General features: G+C 37.2%; 1 protein-coding gene across 1 annotated transcript; it reads right to left on the bottom strand.

The window, feature by feature from the left end:
* Positions 1-3,784: 3,784 nt before the first annotated feature.
* Positions 3,785-16,302, bottom strand: TEX29 (testis expressed 29). Its single transcript, XM_070943293.1, has 4 exons — positions 16,122-16,302; positions 11,614-11,724; positions 7,485-7,554; positions 3,785-3,905 (listed from the first exon to the last, which is right to left on the bottom strand). Exons 1-4 carry the CDS (start codon positions 16,300-16,302, stop codon positions 3,785-3,787), a joined length of 483 nt encoding a protein of 160 aa, XP_070799394.1.
* Positions 16,303-16,986: the final 684 nt, after the last annotated feature.

Genomic DNA, 16,986 nt, shown 5'->3' with positions numbered 1-16,986 from the left:
AGCTATGAAAAAAGAGATGGAAAGTTTGCAAGGATTAAATGTATTCACTCCTGCGATCGCACCTAAGGATAAAACAATTATAGGTACCAGGTGGATTTATAAAATTAAGAACCTAGAAGGAGGCAATACTTTATACAAGGCTAGACTAGTTGCACAAGGTTATGCACAAAAATATCCAGAAGATTATACTGACACATACTCCCCCACGGTGAGGACAGAGAGTGTTAAAACAGCTCTAGTAGTAGCATCTGCACTCAATCTGGACGTATTTCAATATGACATACAGACTGCGTATTTACACGCAAAACTAGATAAGGAAATATATGTAAGAGCACCACATAGTCAATACACTAATAAGAATGAAATTTGGTTATTAAACAAGAGTCTATACGGATTAAAGCAATCTGGCAAGAGATGGTACGATTGCTTGGTAAAAGTACTAAAGACCATGGATTTCAACGCTACCACTGCTGATAACTGTTTCTTTGTAAAAAAGAGTGATGATCACATTGAATTTGTATTAATTTATGTGGATGATATTTTATATATAGGAAAACACAAAGAGAGCAGAGAAATCTTTGTAAATAAGTTAAACGAACATTTCTCGTTGAAATCTCTAGGTAAAGTGAATAAATACCTTGGTGTACAAATTAACAAAACTAGAAGGGGATTCAAACTTACTCAGAAAGATAAGATCATTGAACTTCTAAACAAATGTAATTTAAACAATGCCAAAACCTGTGACACTCCTATGCAAACTGATTTCCTTAGAAACACTGATGAGTCTTCCCCTGAATTTAAAGATAATACATTTTACAGATCAGTTATAGGCTCACTCCTTTATATATCTAATTGGACCAGACCAGATATTGCATTACCTCTCAATTTATTGTCAAGATATGTTAGCAAACCAACCATGTATCATTGGGAAGCTGTCAAAAGAATTCTAAGATATTTGAAAAGTACATTAGATTTTTGTTTAGTATTAGAACCTAATAATGACAAAGAACCAAAAATTACCTGTTATGCGGATGCAGATTGGGCTGGCGATACATCATGCAGAAAGAGTACTTCTGGTTATATTTTTCTATTGAATGATTGTCCAGTTTACTGGTACACTGGTAAACAAGAACTGGTAGCCACTTCAACCACAGAAGCGGAATATGTTTGTTTATCCAAAGCTGCAAATAACCTTGTATGGTTCAATGACTTGATCTCAGATGTTTGGAAAAAACCTGCATTACCTTTTGTTGTGCATGAAGATAATAAAGCAGCCATTGAAATATCCAGATCCGATGCCATTGGACAAAGGTCCAGGCATATTGATATAAAATTTAAGCACGTGAGACAATTATCTCAAGATGGGTTCATCAAAGCAATACATTGTGATACTTCTGAACAATTAGCTGACATATTAACGAAGCCTTTACCTTCTAAACAGCACAAATATTTAACTTCTAAATTGTATGTATTATATTGTCCTGAATCTGAATGTAATTGGTGTTGTATAGCGAACCGGCATTTAGAGGGGGATTTGTCAGATGTAAATGCCTTATTCTCTATTGTGTAAATAATGTATATATGGGACATCAGGGGTTAACTTATTCTTTGGATTTTAATGTATTCATAATTTACCACTCCCATTCCTGGCTCCACCCCTTGTATATATAAGGAGCCACCCTCACCATTTTCTTTGCTTCTATCTTGAATATTCAGCGAATATAGAATGCCTATTATTATTAAAGAGAAATATATTTAAATCTCTAATTCTTATTATCTTTATTGAGTCTGATCCTGAAAATATTGCAACAGTATGTTTTATCACAGAGCCACCAATCTTAAGATTTCATTGCTGAACAATAAAATGCTAGTGTCACTAACTGAATATCTATGATGACTGGTGTAGAGGCTATAATACAGGAATTGGCATCCTGGAGAACCCAGGTGTTGCTAAACAAAGGCTACCAGCATTCATAGAAAGTATGGCCAGTGGGAAGGAATGCCGCTCTCATCTAAAAATTATTTTCACCTGAATGCTTCAGAACATATTGTAATAAAATGAGGGAAGAAAAAGTGCTAGTGAGATGTTCTTCCTTCTATATTGTTCTTCATAATATAGCCACTCTCATATATTCAAATTGTGAGGTGAAGAATCTAAGGCAGTGATGGCTAACCTTTTTGTTGGTGTGTGCCAAAAGTGGGCACAAGCGGGCGTGACAGCGCATGCGTGTGCCTGCACCCATAATGTAATGTGCACATAACCCCCACCCCATACTTCCCCTGTGCATGCACACTCAACCCCCGTGCCCCGTTTTGGGCCTACCAGGCCTCCCTGCAGCCTCCTGGGACCAAAAACAGGCCGCAGGCAGGCGCGCCACACCCCCTCATGCTCTGCCCTGCCCCCACACATGCGCATGGGTCTCCCCTACACATGCATGTGCATTTCCCACATGCCCTCGCCCTCTGCGCATGCACGGCAGAGATCCGAAAATCAGCTGGCCGGCAGGAGGCGCATGTGCATGTGGTCTAGAGCTGAGCTGGGTGACAGCTCGCGTGCCAGCAGAGAGGGCTCTGCATGCCACCTGTGGCAAGCGTGCCAAAGGTTCGCCATCACAGATCTAAGGGATACTTAGTCAAGTAACTTGGGATATAATCTGCCATTGAAATGAATGGAAGCAGATGAATATTCATTTGGTTTGCACAAATCGTATCTAAATTAAGTTTTATATCTCTTGATGAGTCAGTCATTGAGAACTAAGAATTTTATGGGACATTTATTGACTGTTTCACCAAATGAGTAAATCTTAAAGTTTCATGCATATATTAACTCATTAGCAAGTGGAAAAATAGGCACAATTTCCCAAACAATCTATTGATTAACAAATTTACTCTCTATAAAGGATTTGCATTTTTTTAAAGAGAGGAATAATAGCAGGAAAACAAGGGATGTTATTTCTAGAATTCCAACCAGCTGCCTTTGCAAGTGTGTGCCTCTGCCATCTCCACTAAAACTTTGACTTAAGCAAAATAACAATAGAGAAATAGCACCACTATAAAGATGGTGAACGGACTACAAACTAATTGAGCCCTCCTGTAGCCTTTGTTCCCATGTTGAGCCTTGCAGAAAACTCCAATTAACTTACATCATAACAGTCACTGCAAATTTCCAGCTGCTTTGAAAACTACCAGAGTGCTTTCTGTAAAGTTCACTAAGATAGAAAATAATACAGCATAATCTAAGCAAGACCAAACAGTGGAGGGCCAATGGAATTTTATTTTCATTTATTACACAATTATTGTGCAAATGGCAGATCATAAGGCCCAGAAAAAGGGGCAAAAGATGGACTTACCCAATTAGTATAGTCTGTATATTAAGATACTGATATTTTTCGCTTGCACAGCACTTGCAGAAAAATATAACAGTTAATAATATGTAAATTCTACAAAAATATTAAATTATCAACATCAGCAAAAATTAACATCTGACAAAACAAACAGAAAGCTACAGTGGGGTCCATAACAAGCCATAATAACCCCAAAAGGATAATGTGCTTTATTAAATGACTGGGTAAATTGCTCTATTATATAGTGAAGTCTAATACCAGAATATAAATCACATCATTCGCCTTCTGATGTCAGGACACAAACCTCCTAGTTTGCTGTTCTTCATCTCCCCAAAAATGCTTGTGTTTCAGGACAAACTAAATTATCTCTACTGAATAAGATCATAATACTCTTTCAGTTTAGCAGGATACATAATATGCTTACATTTCAAAGCATCAACTTAGTCTTCTTCATATTCCTCCTCTTCAGATTCACTTGTACTATCTGTATCAGATACACTTTCTTTATCTTCTTTGTTTTTCTTTTTCTGGGCTGACAAGATTTCCTTCCCACCTAAACAACTTTAGTGACATTCAATTATTTGATATTTATAGTTTTAACCATGTTTCCCTTTTCCTTCTTGTACTTCATGCCTTAATATTGTTGGCTTACAATCTCTTCTTTTCTATGTCTTGCATTGCATAACACTGTTTATCCCAAACAGAAATAGCAAGATGGAGTATATAAGTATGTATGTACATTTATTAGTAGTTTTATTTATTACTAAGTAGTAATAAATGGCAACATAGCAGTATTCTGCAATGGAATCTTGCTTAATTGATGGGTTTCAAAATAGGGTAGTAAACCTAGGATTTTTCTAAAGTTCATCACCAATTCCAAAATAGAATTTATAGAATTATAGAAAATGACAAGTTCCTGAAAATCAGTTTTTTTATCACTTACACTAGCCTGCATAGACATTAAACACCTATTTGGGTCTTGGGCTTGGACTGTCATGAATACATGAATATTGTGAAAGTAACCCTGTATCTTTCTAAGACCTAAAAATCAATTCATCTACAACACTTATTTTCCAAACAAATGTTACCTGCATTTCAGCTACAAAAAAATTATCCATCTTTATCATCAGTCATGATAAGTGTATGTTTTAAGATATTTAACTGTATGTATTTGTGTGTGTGTGTGTGTGTGTGTGATTTCTTTATCTTAAGATATTTAACCTTACGTGTAAAGATATTTACCCATGTAATAGGGCTATATTGCTATTATCCTTTTCATCTTTACTATTACTACTATTACCTTTTCCTATTGATATCTTATAATATTTTGTTGTTTGTATGTACACTGAGAATTTATGTACCAGAGACAAATTCCTTGTGTGGCCAATCACACTTGGCCAATAATTCTATTCTATTCTATTCTATTCTATTCTATTCTATTCTATTCTATTCTATTCTATTCTATTCTATTCTATTCTATTCTATTCTATATTATACTCTACCCTACCCTACCCTATCCTACTCTGTCCAAGGGCTACACTTAACTGTTCTCGGGAATCCAAACATCAAAATAAATGAGAGTGTAATGCATAATGGGTGAGGCTTGTTTTGTTCATATTCTGTGAAGATAAGGGGAGTCCTACAATACGTTTTAAATTTGTTAAAATATACTGTAGGACTAGCAATGAATGCAGTCTTCATGGTTTTCTTGCCTCAAAAGGATGAAAAATTGGTCCACCAATTTTTATCAATATTGAACAAAATTAAATGCTCAATACTACATAGCCCTGGAGTCTTTGGTTGCTATTCCACTGCCATAAAATAAGATTTTAAAATGATGCATCAGTCTGCACATTAGTTTAAAGAAGGTCCATCAAGCTATATAATGTGCTCGGGTGGCCATCCTGAAGCCTTAGTTGCATGTGGCCTTCAAACCAATATTTTTCTGAGCTGTACAATCTTCTTTAAATGTGATACCCAACAATTGAGCCCTGGTGGCACAGCAGACTAAAGCACTGTTATTAACATCAACTGCCTGCAATTACTGCAAGTTCAAATCTCGCCAGGCTCAAGGTTGACTCAGCCTTCCATCCTTTCTTAGGTAGGTAAAATGAGGACCCGGATTGTGGGGGCAATAAGATGTCTTTGTATAAAATATACAAAAGTATGAAGGCTATTGCTTAACGCATTGTAAGTGGCCCTGAGTCTCCGGAGAAGGGCAGCATATAAATCAAATAAAAAAATAAAAAATAAAAAAAATTGGTGACATGATTTCCCACTATTCTGAGACATGCAACACATGGAAACTCTAATATAAATTAGGACTGCACAGATAGTCCTTGACTTACAACCATTTTTTCAAAGTTACAACAGCATTGAAAAAAGTGATATATAATCATTTTTTATACTTACAAAAGCTTGGGGGGAGCATCCCCATGGTCACCTGATCAAAATTGGGATGCTTAGTAATTGGCATGTTATTTATGATGGTTGCAATATCCCTGGGTCATGTGATTTTCATTCATTTCATTTTCATTTTATTAAATTTGTATACCGCCCTACTCCCGAAGGACTCAGGGTGGTGAACAGCACAAAATAAAACACATAAATACAAAAGTTAAAACATGATTAAAACCTAATTAAATAATTTTTGCCCGAGACAATTAAAAACACCCAATAATTTAAAACGAATTAAAATTTCAGTTTAAAAATTTAAAAGAAGGGGAAAAAATTAGGCCAGGCCAGCCTGCTGGAATAGGAGTGTCTTCAAAGCACGGCGGAAAGTGCACAGATCTGGGATCCTCCTTATCTTCGGGGGGAGCTTGTTCCAGATAGTAGGTGCCCCCACAGAGAAGGCCCTCCCCCTAGGGGCCGCCAGTCGACATTGTTTGGCTGACGGCACCTGGAGGAGCCCCTCTCTATGAGAGCGTACCGGCCAGTGGGAGGCTGTTTGTGGTAGTAGGCGGTCCCGTAAGTGATCACCTGTGATCACCTTTTGTGACCTTCTGACAAGCAAAATCAATGGGGAAGCCAGATTCACTTAACCACCATGTTATTAACTTAATAACTGTGGTGATTCACTTAACAATTAAGGCAAGAATGGTTGTAAAATGGGACTAAATTCACTTAACAATTATCTTGCTTAACAGTGGAAGTTTTGAGCTCAATTGTGGTCGTAAGTCAAGGATGACCTTATATATATATAGTAATATATATTTGGACACTCAAATAATATCTCTCAGCAACTCCTTCAAATAACTGTATCTCTTCCTAGCATTGTGTAGCAACTGCAACACAATCCCAGGAAAGGACACATTGGTTAAAGTTGCACAATACCTTTTTGCATTCAAATTGGGGGTATTGTTCTATGCTTGTGTAAACTCTAAAATAGTTTAACATAGTTTTATAAAGTAACTTCTCCATCACTCGTTTGATTACAAAACAAAAACAAAAAACCCTTAGCCCAACCAATGTACATGACATAGGCCTGTGCACTTTACATCATTATCTTGCTCATTGTGGCTTTCAACTCTCTTATGTGCAGCCTTAGTCCCTAGCTTGGTGCATTAGAGGAATCAAGCATTTATGCTTAAATAAAGATTTTCACAAGTAAAATAATGCAATAGCAATTTAATATAAATTTATAGATATTAGACTGACTTCTTGTAATATTTTAAAACATTCCTCTATAAAAATTAATCCATCAGAATCCCTCAATATACATATGCACACATAAACATGAGCAAAAAAAATCCTCTCCTTCTCTGCACTACAGTAGTGGGTTTCAAAATTTTTTACTAATGGTCTGTGGGTGTGGCTTAGTGGGTGTGTCATGGCTTGGTGGGTGTGGCTTGGTGGGTGTGGCAGGGGAAGGATACTGCAAAATCCCCATGGCACTCGGGAGGCAGAGAATAGATGGGGCGGGGCCAGTCAGAGGTGGTATTTACCAGTTCTCCGAACTACTCAAAATTTCTGCAACTGGTTCTCCAGAAGTGGCCAGAACCTGCTGAAACCCATCTCTGCCGCACTATATCCTTAAGAATATTTTCTTGAATTTTCTTTTCCTGGAATAATGCCAGTAATCCATGGAAGGTCAATTTTTGAGCAATCAAGTCTACCGTACTTAAATCATCAGCTTACCTTTGCAGCATAAATAAAGTGAACACTGCCAGTATTATAGCTATTAAGGCAATAAATGCTTTCATATAACCTAAAAAAGTGAAAGAAAAATAAAAAATTCTTCAACCCTCAAACAAGATAAAAATATATTTTTAAAAAATTATAATAAGCAGCAGATTTAATAGAAACACTTTTAATGACTGTAGCACTATCTGTATCAAAATAATAAAGCTAAAATAATGATCTGTGAATGGTGATGTCATCACACAAATACCATGATTAAGTTCTTGCATCTCAGTATCTAACTCAAGTACACGACTCATGGAATTTGCACAGTATCATCTATCATTCCACAACTAAGGATGAATGTGACTACCTGGGGGATGATTTTAAAAAGCCAGAATATTCCACTCAATTGTAATATACTTTCCTTCATTTACTGATTTGAAAAGAGTGGAAGATGACTCTCCAAAAAAGAAAAAGAAACCAACATATTAGTCTATGTACAAAAAGTTGTGTTTTAAGACACGCACTGTTTGAAAGAGGGTGTAGTGTACCAATTTAAAACCATCAAGCATAAGGGAAAATAATATTCCTAATTCTGCCAACAGGTATTCAAATCTTCTGAATGGCTGGCTAATTCCTTTTTTTACCCAGGGTTTTCCTCACATGATTGAGAATGACTTACAAGTACACACACTAAATCAGTAGTTCTCAACATTTTGTATTTTACCATTCTGGATCATAGAACCTGGGTTCTACCAGTATTGAAACAAAAGGCTCACTTTTTAAGAGAAAGTCCTCCTAAAAATGAAGGCTAATTAGAATAAGGTTATTTTATTTCATTCATAAACCCAGACTTTCCAGAGGCTCCTCCAAGGAACAATATTCAACAGGAGATAGGATGGTCCCCTCCCCACTTTCTCATTGGCTCTTGGAAATAAGGAATCACAACTCATCTCAAATATTTCTGCAAATCACTGTAAGACTACTCTGATCTCCTGTATAGTGACAGAGGACTTTGTCAGGACACAGTTAAGACAGAAGCTGTGTAGATTTAATTCAGTTTGGCAAATCCCATGTTCATTTGCTTTTAAAATATTTTACAAATTTCTGTCATTAAATTGCAATACAGTCAAGGTATCGAGCGTGAGTGCTTTAGGTGGTTTATAAAGCTTGACTTGTCCACTCCTTGACTGCACCTGAACTGCTGATTATGGACCTTTATATTAAGTTCACAGTCTTTTAATCTGCCAGACCCAAGAATAATAATATATTTATTCTACTGCATTTCTAAACCATTTTGAAGAGATTCTGGGGAGTTTTGAGAAAAAGGATATGCTACCTTAATAACATAGTAATTAATTCCTTAAATCAATAAATAGTTCCACATTATTTGTTTCAAATATTATCCAGAGAACTCTTATTATTGGGTAACAAATAAATACAAGTTCTTTAGAATGTTATATTCTGTATCTCTTCTGTTTTGGCTAATAAATAATTCAGAACTTGTTGGCTTAAATGGCTGTTTGCTTAAAGGAAATTGAAGAATCTCGATCATGAATCAGACACTGCCTTCTGTTAGTATTAGTATAGTTTATTGAATAGCCCGAAGGCCTTTTCAAACAAAACAGAAAAGAAAAAGGGAAAAAGATAAAACAGTTACAAAAATAGCAATCTAAAAATATATGATAGATGACATTAAAATTTTACAATATCAAATTTCAATAGCTAAGTTGCCAAGACTAGATAACCCAAATAGGATAGCTCCTCTCTAACTGAGCTCATCTTCCTTACAATCAATAATTTTTTTTTTGATATAACTGGCTCGTATTGCCGTCATTCTTTTAAGGTATCGAGTGATCGCTCTTACCAGGGGAGGAGAGTCAGCCCTCAACAGAAATGCTAATTTTTGGCTTATATTCCAGTGGGAAAATTTATTTATAATTGGGGACAGATATTGTTTTCTTACTTCTTGATAGAGACTACATTCGAATATTATATGCGCCGTGTCCTCCACGACGTTTACCCCACATATGCATATTCTTTTGTCATACGGGATTTTCCGATAATGGCCGAATCTAACGTTGGTATCTAGAAGTTCGAATCTAAACTTTAACAAATAACTGTCTCTCCACTGATGGCATTTCTAAATGTAAATACTTTTCCAGAGTGAAAGTTGTTTTAACTGCTGTCAGCAGTTTAAGGGAATGATTAGTTGAAAGGGTTGCCATGTCCATTTGCCCATGTATATCTTTAATCCATTGTTTAACTTGGTTCAGTGTGTCACACAACGGGAACCCTTCGCCATATTGGTTCAATATTTCTGACAGCCGGGTTAGCCAGGAATACCTTTGAGGATTTGAAATCTGCTGTTCCTCTAGACATATTTTAGGGAGTCTGCTGGCATCCATCTGGGTCATTTTTAGCCAGTAGGCTACCGCCCTAGTCACTGCCTTCTGTTCATCCAAAGCTTACAAAGCAATAAAGAAGAGAAATGGAATAGGAAGTTCACTAAAACTGCCTTCATAAAGTATAAAGAAAATCTGATTGTAAAAATTATGATGGAGAATTGTTGGCCCACCCATTATGTCCTTCACCACTATTAACTCCTAGCCCAAGTAAAAATGAGCTTTACGAGACTGAGCTTTTTTTCTAACTCTGGGCCTCGCAAACAGAACTCTGAAGGAGAAGAAGTATTATTTTCTACTTCTAATTAAAACTCGCTTTCCTGCCCACTGTGAAAAAATCTAAGGCAGGATGTCAAACTCAATTTCATTGAGGGCCACATTAAGATTTTACCTTGGGGGGGCAGGGGGCATGGCCAGGGTGGGTGTAGCCAGCTGAAAATAACTCATGTCAGGGGCGCCTGTAGTGGCATGAGCACTTTGCCAGTGAAAATGGGTTCCCAAGCTCCATTTTCAGCTACGATGGCATCCTGCAACCTCTGCCAGAGGGTTTCTTTCCCTCACGAGCTCCATTTTCGCTGGCAAGAGGCACTGCAGGCCGGTCCTTTGCTGTGGCCCCCGGGCCTTGAATTTGACACCCCTGATCTAAGGCATTGGCACACCTGCAGGGTATTTATGAAGTTTTGCTCTCATTTGCCACAGTCTATTATGGTTGTTTGCCTGCTCACTAGTAGTCTTCCAGAAAAGGAAAATGTTTTAACATCCACTTGCTTTGAGGCAACACTCAAAGAAAGAAGAACAAGGTACATTTTGAAAGCAAGAGGAAAGGGGGAGGAGAGATGACATTTCCAGTTTTTTTTTAATAATGGGGAAGATTAATAAATCCATTGTTTACCTTTTCTAGCTTTGTTTTGCATATTTTTATGTCTTTTTCATTTTATAACAGGAGAAATAATTCAGATAAAATTGACTTGTTCTGAGAGAGAATTATGAATACCAATTTTAAGTTTTAAGTTCTACATAACTCTGGCTTCTGTTGTATATCTCATTAAAAATGGCCTTTATACACTACACATATGTTAACATATGCCCAGTATCAATGGTGTTTAGGGCCTATGTTTGTAGTCATCCCAAATTTGTAGCTGTTGTACAGTGTTAAAATATATCAGTTGTTTTAAAGGATACTTAAAAATAGTTCCTATTTATTTTTATTTATACCCTGTCTTAAATTACTTTTAAAACAACTCAAGGTGGTGAACATATCCAACACACCTTCCTCCTCCTGTTTTCCCCACAGCAACAACCTTGTGAGATGAATTGGAATAAGAGAAATAAGACTGGCCAAGGTTACCTAGGCTTGGCTTCGTAGCTAAGGTGGGAGTAGAACTCCTGGATTTCCAGTTTCTAGCCTGGTGCCTTAACCAGTACACCAAACTGGCCATAATATATGTTTATGTTGTACAATATAAGTGTCTTTCTTTTCTGATGAAAGTCCACCTTTCATCAGAATCAGATCTGTTTTCTACTTGAAACAACAAACAATAGCATTAGATTCATTTGAAAAATTAGCAACCATACTAAGAGGTTGCAAGAGTGTCATAGGGAGACAAGTGATGCCATGTACATCATGCAACATGCAAATAACAAAGATTTGTTGTCTTTTGCATAGTGTCATGACACACGTGACATCACTGTAGTTTCTATCAAATGGATATTGTTGAACTACTGTGATAATTACTTACTTGGTACAGCTTTCTTATAGCATGTCTCTTTGTGGTAACAGCATCCTAGCTCTGTGCACTCAATCCTTGATACATTTGTCTGGCACACTTCATAAAAAGGAAGTTCACATACTTCAAAAAAGAGAAATACACAAAGTTGTATATGTATATATAAATTGAAATCATGAGATCTATCAAGCCAATTCTAAACTATGATGTGTCATTTTATTATAAATTATATTCAATAACCATAAAACCTATGAGCTCTCAGTAAACATGAATACATTAGGATTCTCACAGAACTATTGAAGGAGAAGCAATAGCTATTAAGTGAAAGGCCATTAACATAGGCATTTCATGAGACAACTGGGGTCTTAAAGTTGCCAAGGTTGAGCACTCTGTTCTGAGCACTCTGTTCTGAGGTCCATTTTTCCTTTCAAAGCTAAAGCATGACAAAGCCCTGCTATCTGGAGGCAGTTGCAAAAGTGTCTGCAGCAATGGTCACCTACCTTCAAAACAGTACATCCAATCAAACAAAGTCCTGTCCTACCTTTTCTGAAGGATATTTAAGTATTTTTTTTTACCTTGCAATTATTTCAGTTATATATTTGCTACATTTTATTATATTCTGTTCTTATTGTATTATATATGGTGTAACCTGCCCAGAATGCAATTGGATTGAGGTGATGAATAAATTTCAGAGAGAAAAAGAGATGGAGAGGATCTGCATCATCAACACTTTTGATTTCAGTGACTGCTAAGAGTTCCAAAGAATTAGCCAATGGTGGTAAAGAGAATACAATAAACTTTCACTTGAAATCAGAGAGGAATAGACACAGAATTTAAATTTCACGTTGTATCTGCTTTAAAATATTTTATGTACCCATAATAAAATTTAAGGCCAGAATTCTCAAGATGAACATACATTTAGAACCTCCTTATTAAATTTGTGCGCTCTTCCTATTTTCTTCCTTATTTATGGGAATTCAGATTTTTAGGTAATTACCACCAGAGAGCGCTCCTCAGCAGTTTATAATATCTGAAGAATTTAGTCCACAGATCCTAACTACTCAAAGGGTGTCGATGCTAAAAAAATGATGCGAAAAGTATTCTGGAATCATTATTCATAGAGCCACCAAGATCATAGCAACTTTATAGAATATATACACAATATGTTAGAAGTAAATAAAATACTACTGGGAAATAACTTGCATTTACAACTACAAATTGCCAAAAGCAGATGCAAACCTTTCACTGATATAGATAGTCCTCGATTTACAACCATTTATTTAGTGACCATGCAAAGTTACAGTGGCACTGAAAAAAGTGTCTCATGGCCATTTTTCACATTTACAATCATTGCAGCAACCCCATGGTCATTTGATCAAAATTCAGAAGCTTGGCAATTGGCATATATTTATGATGGTCTCCGTATCGGGGGGGCATACGATTACCTTTTGTGATCTTCTGACAAGCAAAATCAATAGGGAAACCAGATTCACTTAACAACTGTAATGGCTTTCCTTGAAGCCAGCTCCAACGATGAGGAAGAGCAGACTCTGGAGACTTTAGAGGAGGGCGTGGGGGAGTAAGGAAGACACCAAGGTCTCCGAGCAGGGAGTGAATGGGTCATGGGAAGGGCAGAGGCCAGGAACCTAGGAGAGACCTAGGAGAGACCATCAGGAAACAACCAGATGAGCACCAGGAACCTAGAAGAGACCTAGGAGAGACCATCAGGAAACAACCAGATGAGCACCAGGCTGAAGAAGAAAGGGGAGATGCAGCTGCAGCCAGAGAGCTCATGGACCCAATTAGAACTGCAAGGTAACGAGGGAACACAGATGCAGTGGGGCGGAGGAAGAACTGCCTCCGCAGCCAGAGCTGAATGGAGAGGAAGATGAAAAGACAAAGGTTTCAAACTGGAGTGTGCCCCACCTTGCAATGGAGGTTGGCGAGGTTACTTGCAAGGAGGCAGCCTCATTCCTCATAATGGGCTTACATCTGTTGGCACATGAAGCAAAGTGACACTCGAGACAACTCATCTGTTTCCTGTTGTTTGTGTGTTCTGCCTTTGTGACTCCTGCTTCCAGACTTGTGCCATGACCCTGTGACTGGACTTTGAATCTTGGATTTTGGACATGGACTTTGGTTTCATGTATTGTGCTCAGACTGTGGACTTACGGACTTATTCTTTGCCCTCAGACTTGAGGTTGCTCAGGACTTGGATTCATTGGGTTTTGTGTGTTTAGTGGAATGAGCCTTGGGGAATATTAAAGGCTTGCAAAGCCTCAATGAAGACTTCACACTCGCATGTGTGTGCATGTTTGTGTTACAGTTGTTAAATCATAGCAATCAATAGTTGTTAAGTTCACTTAACAATTGTCTTGCTTAGCAATGGAAATTTTGGGCTCAGTTGTGGTCATAAGTTGAGGACTACCTGCAAAAAATGAAAATACAGCAGTGGAAGACGCTCCAGTCTGATAGCTTTGTCTTTTCGTCTTCTTCTAGCTTTAGCTGAATATTTTTCCCTCCACCTCTGGATGGGGGGGAAAGAAGAATCCTCAAGTAGTGAGCTAGAGTGATGAAAACAAATGCTTCTTTTCAGTGAGATATACTAAATCAGACCAATTTGCTGTACCTAGTAGCACTCCAAGACTTAATTATTAAGAAATTCTTAATTCTTTGGTTTTGTTTAATGTAAGACTAAACAACGAAGTCCAAATAAATACCCAACTCATGAAAGCAATATAAAACAAACAAATCATACACATAAAATGCTGTTTCATCAAAACAGATTCAGGCTCCTAGAAAGATTCAACAATCTCTATATGAACAAGAAACTATCACTTATATTTTAAATTACAAATTACAGATAAACATAACCTAATCAATGAAGGCAGAAAGATTCTTACCAAAGGTAACCTTGCCAAATATCTATAGGTAAGAAAGGCAAACTAATCCTTATCAAGTGCTGTTCATAAAATACTTGCAGGTGAATCTAACAGAGTAAATTGGTGCATGATTACCCATATTCTTTGACACATTATGCAAAATAAGACAGAAATAGGAAGAAAGTGTTAATATTGCTGTAGCCATTATGCTAGTGTCAGTTCCAATCTTGATAGTCCCTCCATACTGGCATTTATGTAAAACATACTCAAGCCCAGAATCTCAAAGAAAAATTAACATATAGACCAATTAGCTTTTCATTTATTCCTCTTGACTATCTAAAAGTATTAACAAAATAAATGTTAATAATATATCTCTATGTACCTTCAAGTTTCTCACTGAATCATACAATTACTTTTAAAAAGTTTTATTGTTTGGAACCTTAAAAAAAAGATAAATCAAGCACTCTCCATATACATGAAGAATAATCACATTTAGAGTTTTGAACTCCTACAAAAATGGACTAATTATTTAAGAGGACTGGAGTTAATGACAGGGTACCAAGCATAGGAACGTAACATAATATTTGACATAATGTAAGTGATATATCTTTGTTGAATCCAGATGAGTTTATTTCTTATTCTGTCTATAAATGAAGTAAAGCAAATGGGTTTGGCCATACAGCTTTGATTTATTGCAAGGCAGCATGGCATTTTATGAGTGTTCTTGCATAATATTTTTTGCTATTTTATACACACAAATACTATTTTCATATTTCTTCATAGTGCTATATGAAATGTTTGAAAGAGTGTGTTAACATAAAAAAGCACTAATATGCTTCCCTTTGCAAGACTGGCAAGGCTGCTTTTATTTTTGCTTTATTTATCAAATTTGTAAGGTCACCTGACTCTATAGCCATGATGGTGAACCTATGGCACGCATGCCACAGGTGGCACGCAGAGCCATATCTGTGGGCACCCGAGCGTTGCCCTAGCTCAGCTCCAGCGCACATGTGCACACCAGCCAGCTGATTTTCAGGCCTTCTGGGCCTACTGGAAGTCGGGAAATGGATCGTTTCCAGCCTCTGGGGGGATGAGGAAGGTCGTTTTCGGCCTCCCCAGGCTCCAAGAAAGCCTCTGGAACATGGGGAGGGCAAAAAACAGGCATACTGGGCCCACCGGTAACCTTTTTGCCGTCACGTGCCAAAAGTGGGGGGAGCGCAGGGGGGTTGCAGGCGCATGTGCACAGGGTGTGGGCCACAGGGAGGGCATTAAATTATGGGTGTGGGCACGTGCACGCACGACCCCCCTCGCTATCCCTGCTTTTGGCATGCAACAGCAAAAAGGTTAGCCATCACCGCTCTACAGCAATTCTGGGGAGCAAACAACATTAAAAGCAAATTGATAATAACATGAAAATACACACAAGTCTTGCAAAGACTGCAACTGTTTGAACCCTTCAAGGATAGTGCTATGTTTGTCTCAATATGTTTTGCAAAGCATCTCTTTGTAACGCTTTGCACCATCCTGCTATTTAATACATAAGCTTTGATATTATTGTTATTGTAAATGAACAATATATACTATAAAACGTGAGTATTCAGCTACCATAGTACCAATAGTCATCAGCTCCAAACTTACCTGCAAATCCATAGCGAAGAAAATTACTTCTTTTTTCCAGATGAAGAACCCTTGATGGTGACTGTGTTGCACTGTTGAACTTAAAGGACAATTTAATGCATGCACCTGAAGGAAGCCACAGTAAGCAAGGTACTAGAAAAATAAACATTTGATTCTGGTCCTGGTTTTCTATGCATTTCATTAATGAGGTTATTGAGATCAATCTATAAAAAATACTTAATATAGCTGTGAATAAAAAGAGAGGTAGATGGAATAGCCATTAGCTTGCTTTCAGAAACACTTAGCAAAATCAGTATTTCCATTTACAAGTAGTAAGTCAATTTAAGGAGTATAGCCACACAATTGGCTCATCAATTCAGTCTACTTAGTCCTTCACCTACTATGGTGAGGACTAGAAAATGTAACTGTGACATCACAGTTCTGTTTTGTGTTGTCATTAAACTGGTCACCAAGGAAACTGATTATTGAGATGACAGCTACAAGGGGGAAAATGGAAAACAGAAAGGAAAGAGGGTCTGGTTTACTCTAAGAAAGATGTAGAATGAAATGTGCTGCAATTAGAAGGCTCCTCTGAGTATATCAGCTGACAGATAACTAAGGAAATGAGTAGGACTGCCAACAGGTAGGATGAAAGTCAAATGACCTCATATGTTGCAGTACATATAACTCAATATAGTAAACTAACAATTCCCAATGCTTTCCTGATGGCATATTTCTTATGAAAACCAAGAGTTCCATTAGCTCTTTTTAAACATTTCATTTTCTAAAATGAAAACATGTAATCAGCAAGCTAATTGATGACCAAATGCTAATTGCCAGCACATTTTTCATATTTAAAATGTTTCTGATGGTACAGAGGCCCTAA

The sequence above is a fragment of the Pituophis catenifer genome, unplaced genomic scaffold (assembly GCF_029215685.1).
Source record: "Pituophis catenifer annectens isolate HBS135680 unplaced genomic scaffold, rPitCat1.0.hap2 SCAF_4, whole genome shotgun sequence".
NCBI lineage: Eukaryota > Metazoa > Chordata > Lepidosauria > Squamata > Colubridae > Pituophis > Pituophis catenifer.
The sequence above is the reverse complement of the archived record's forward strand: the minus strand, read 5'-3'. Positions and strand labels throughout refer to the sequence as shown.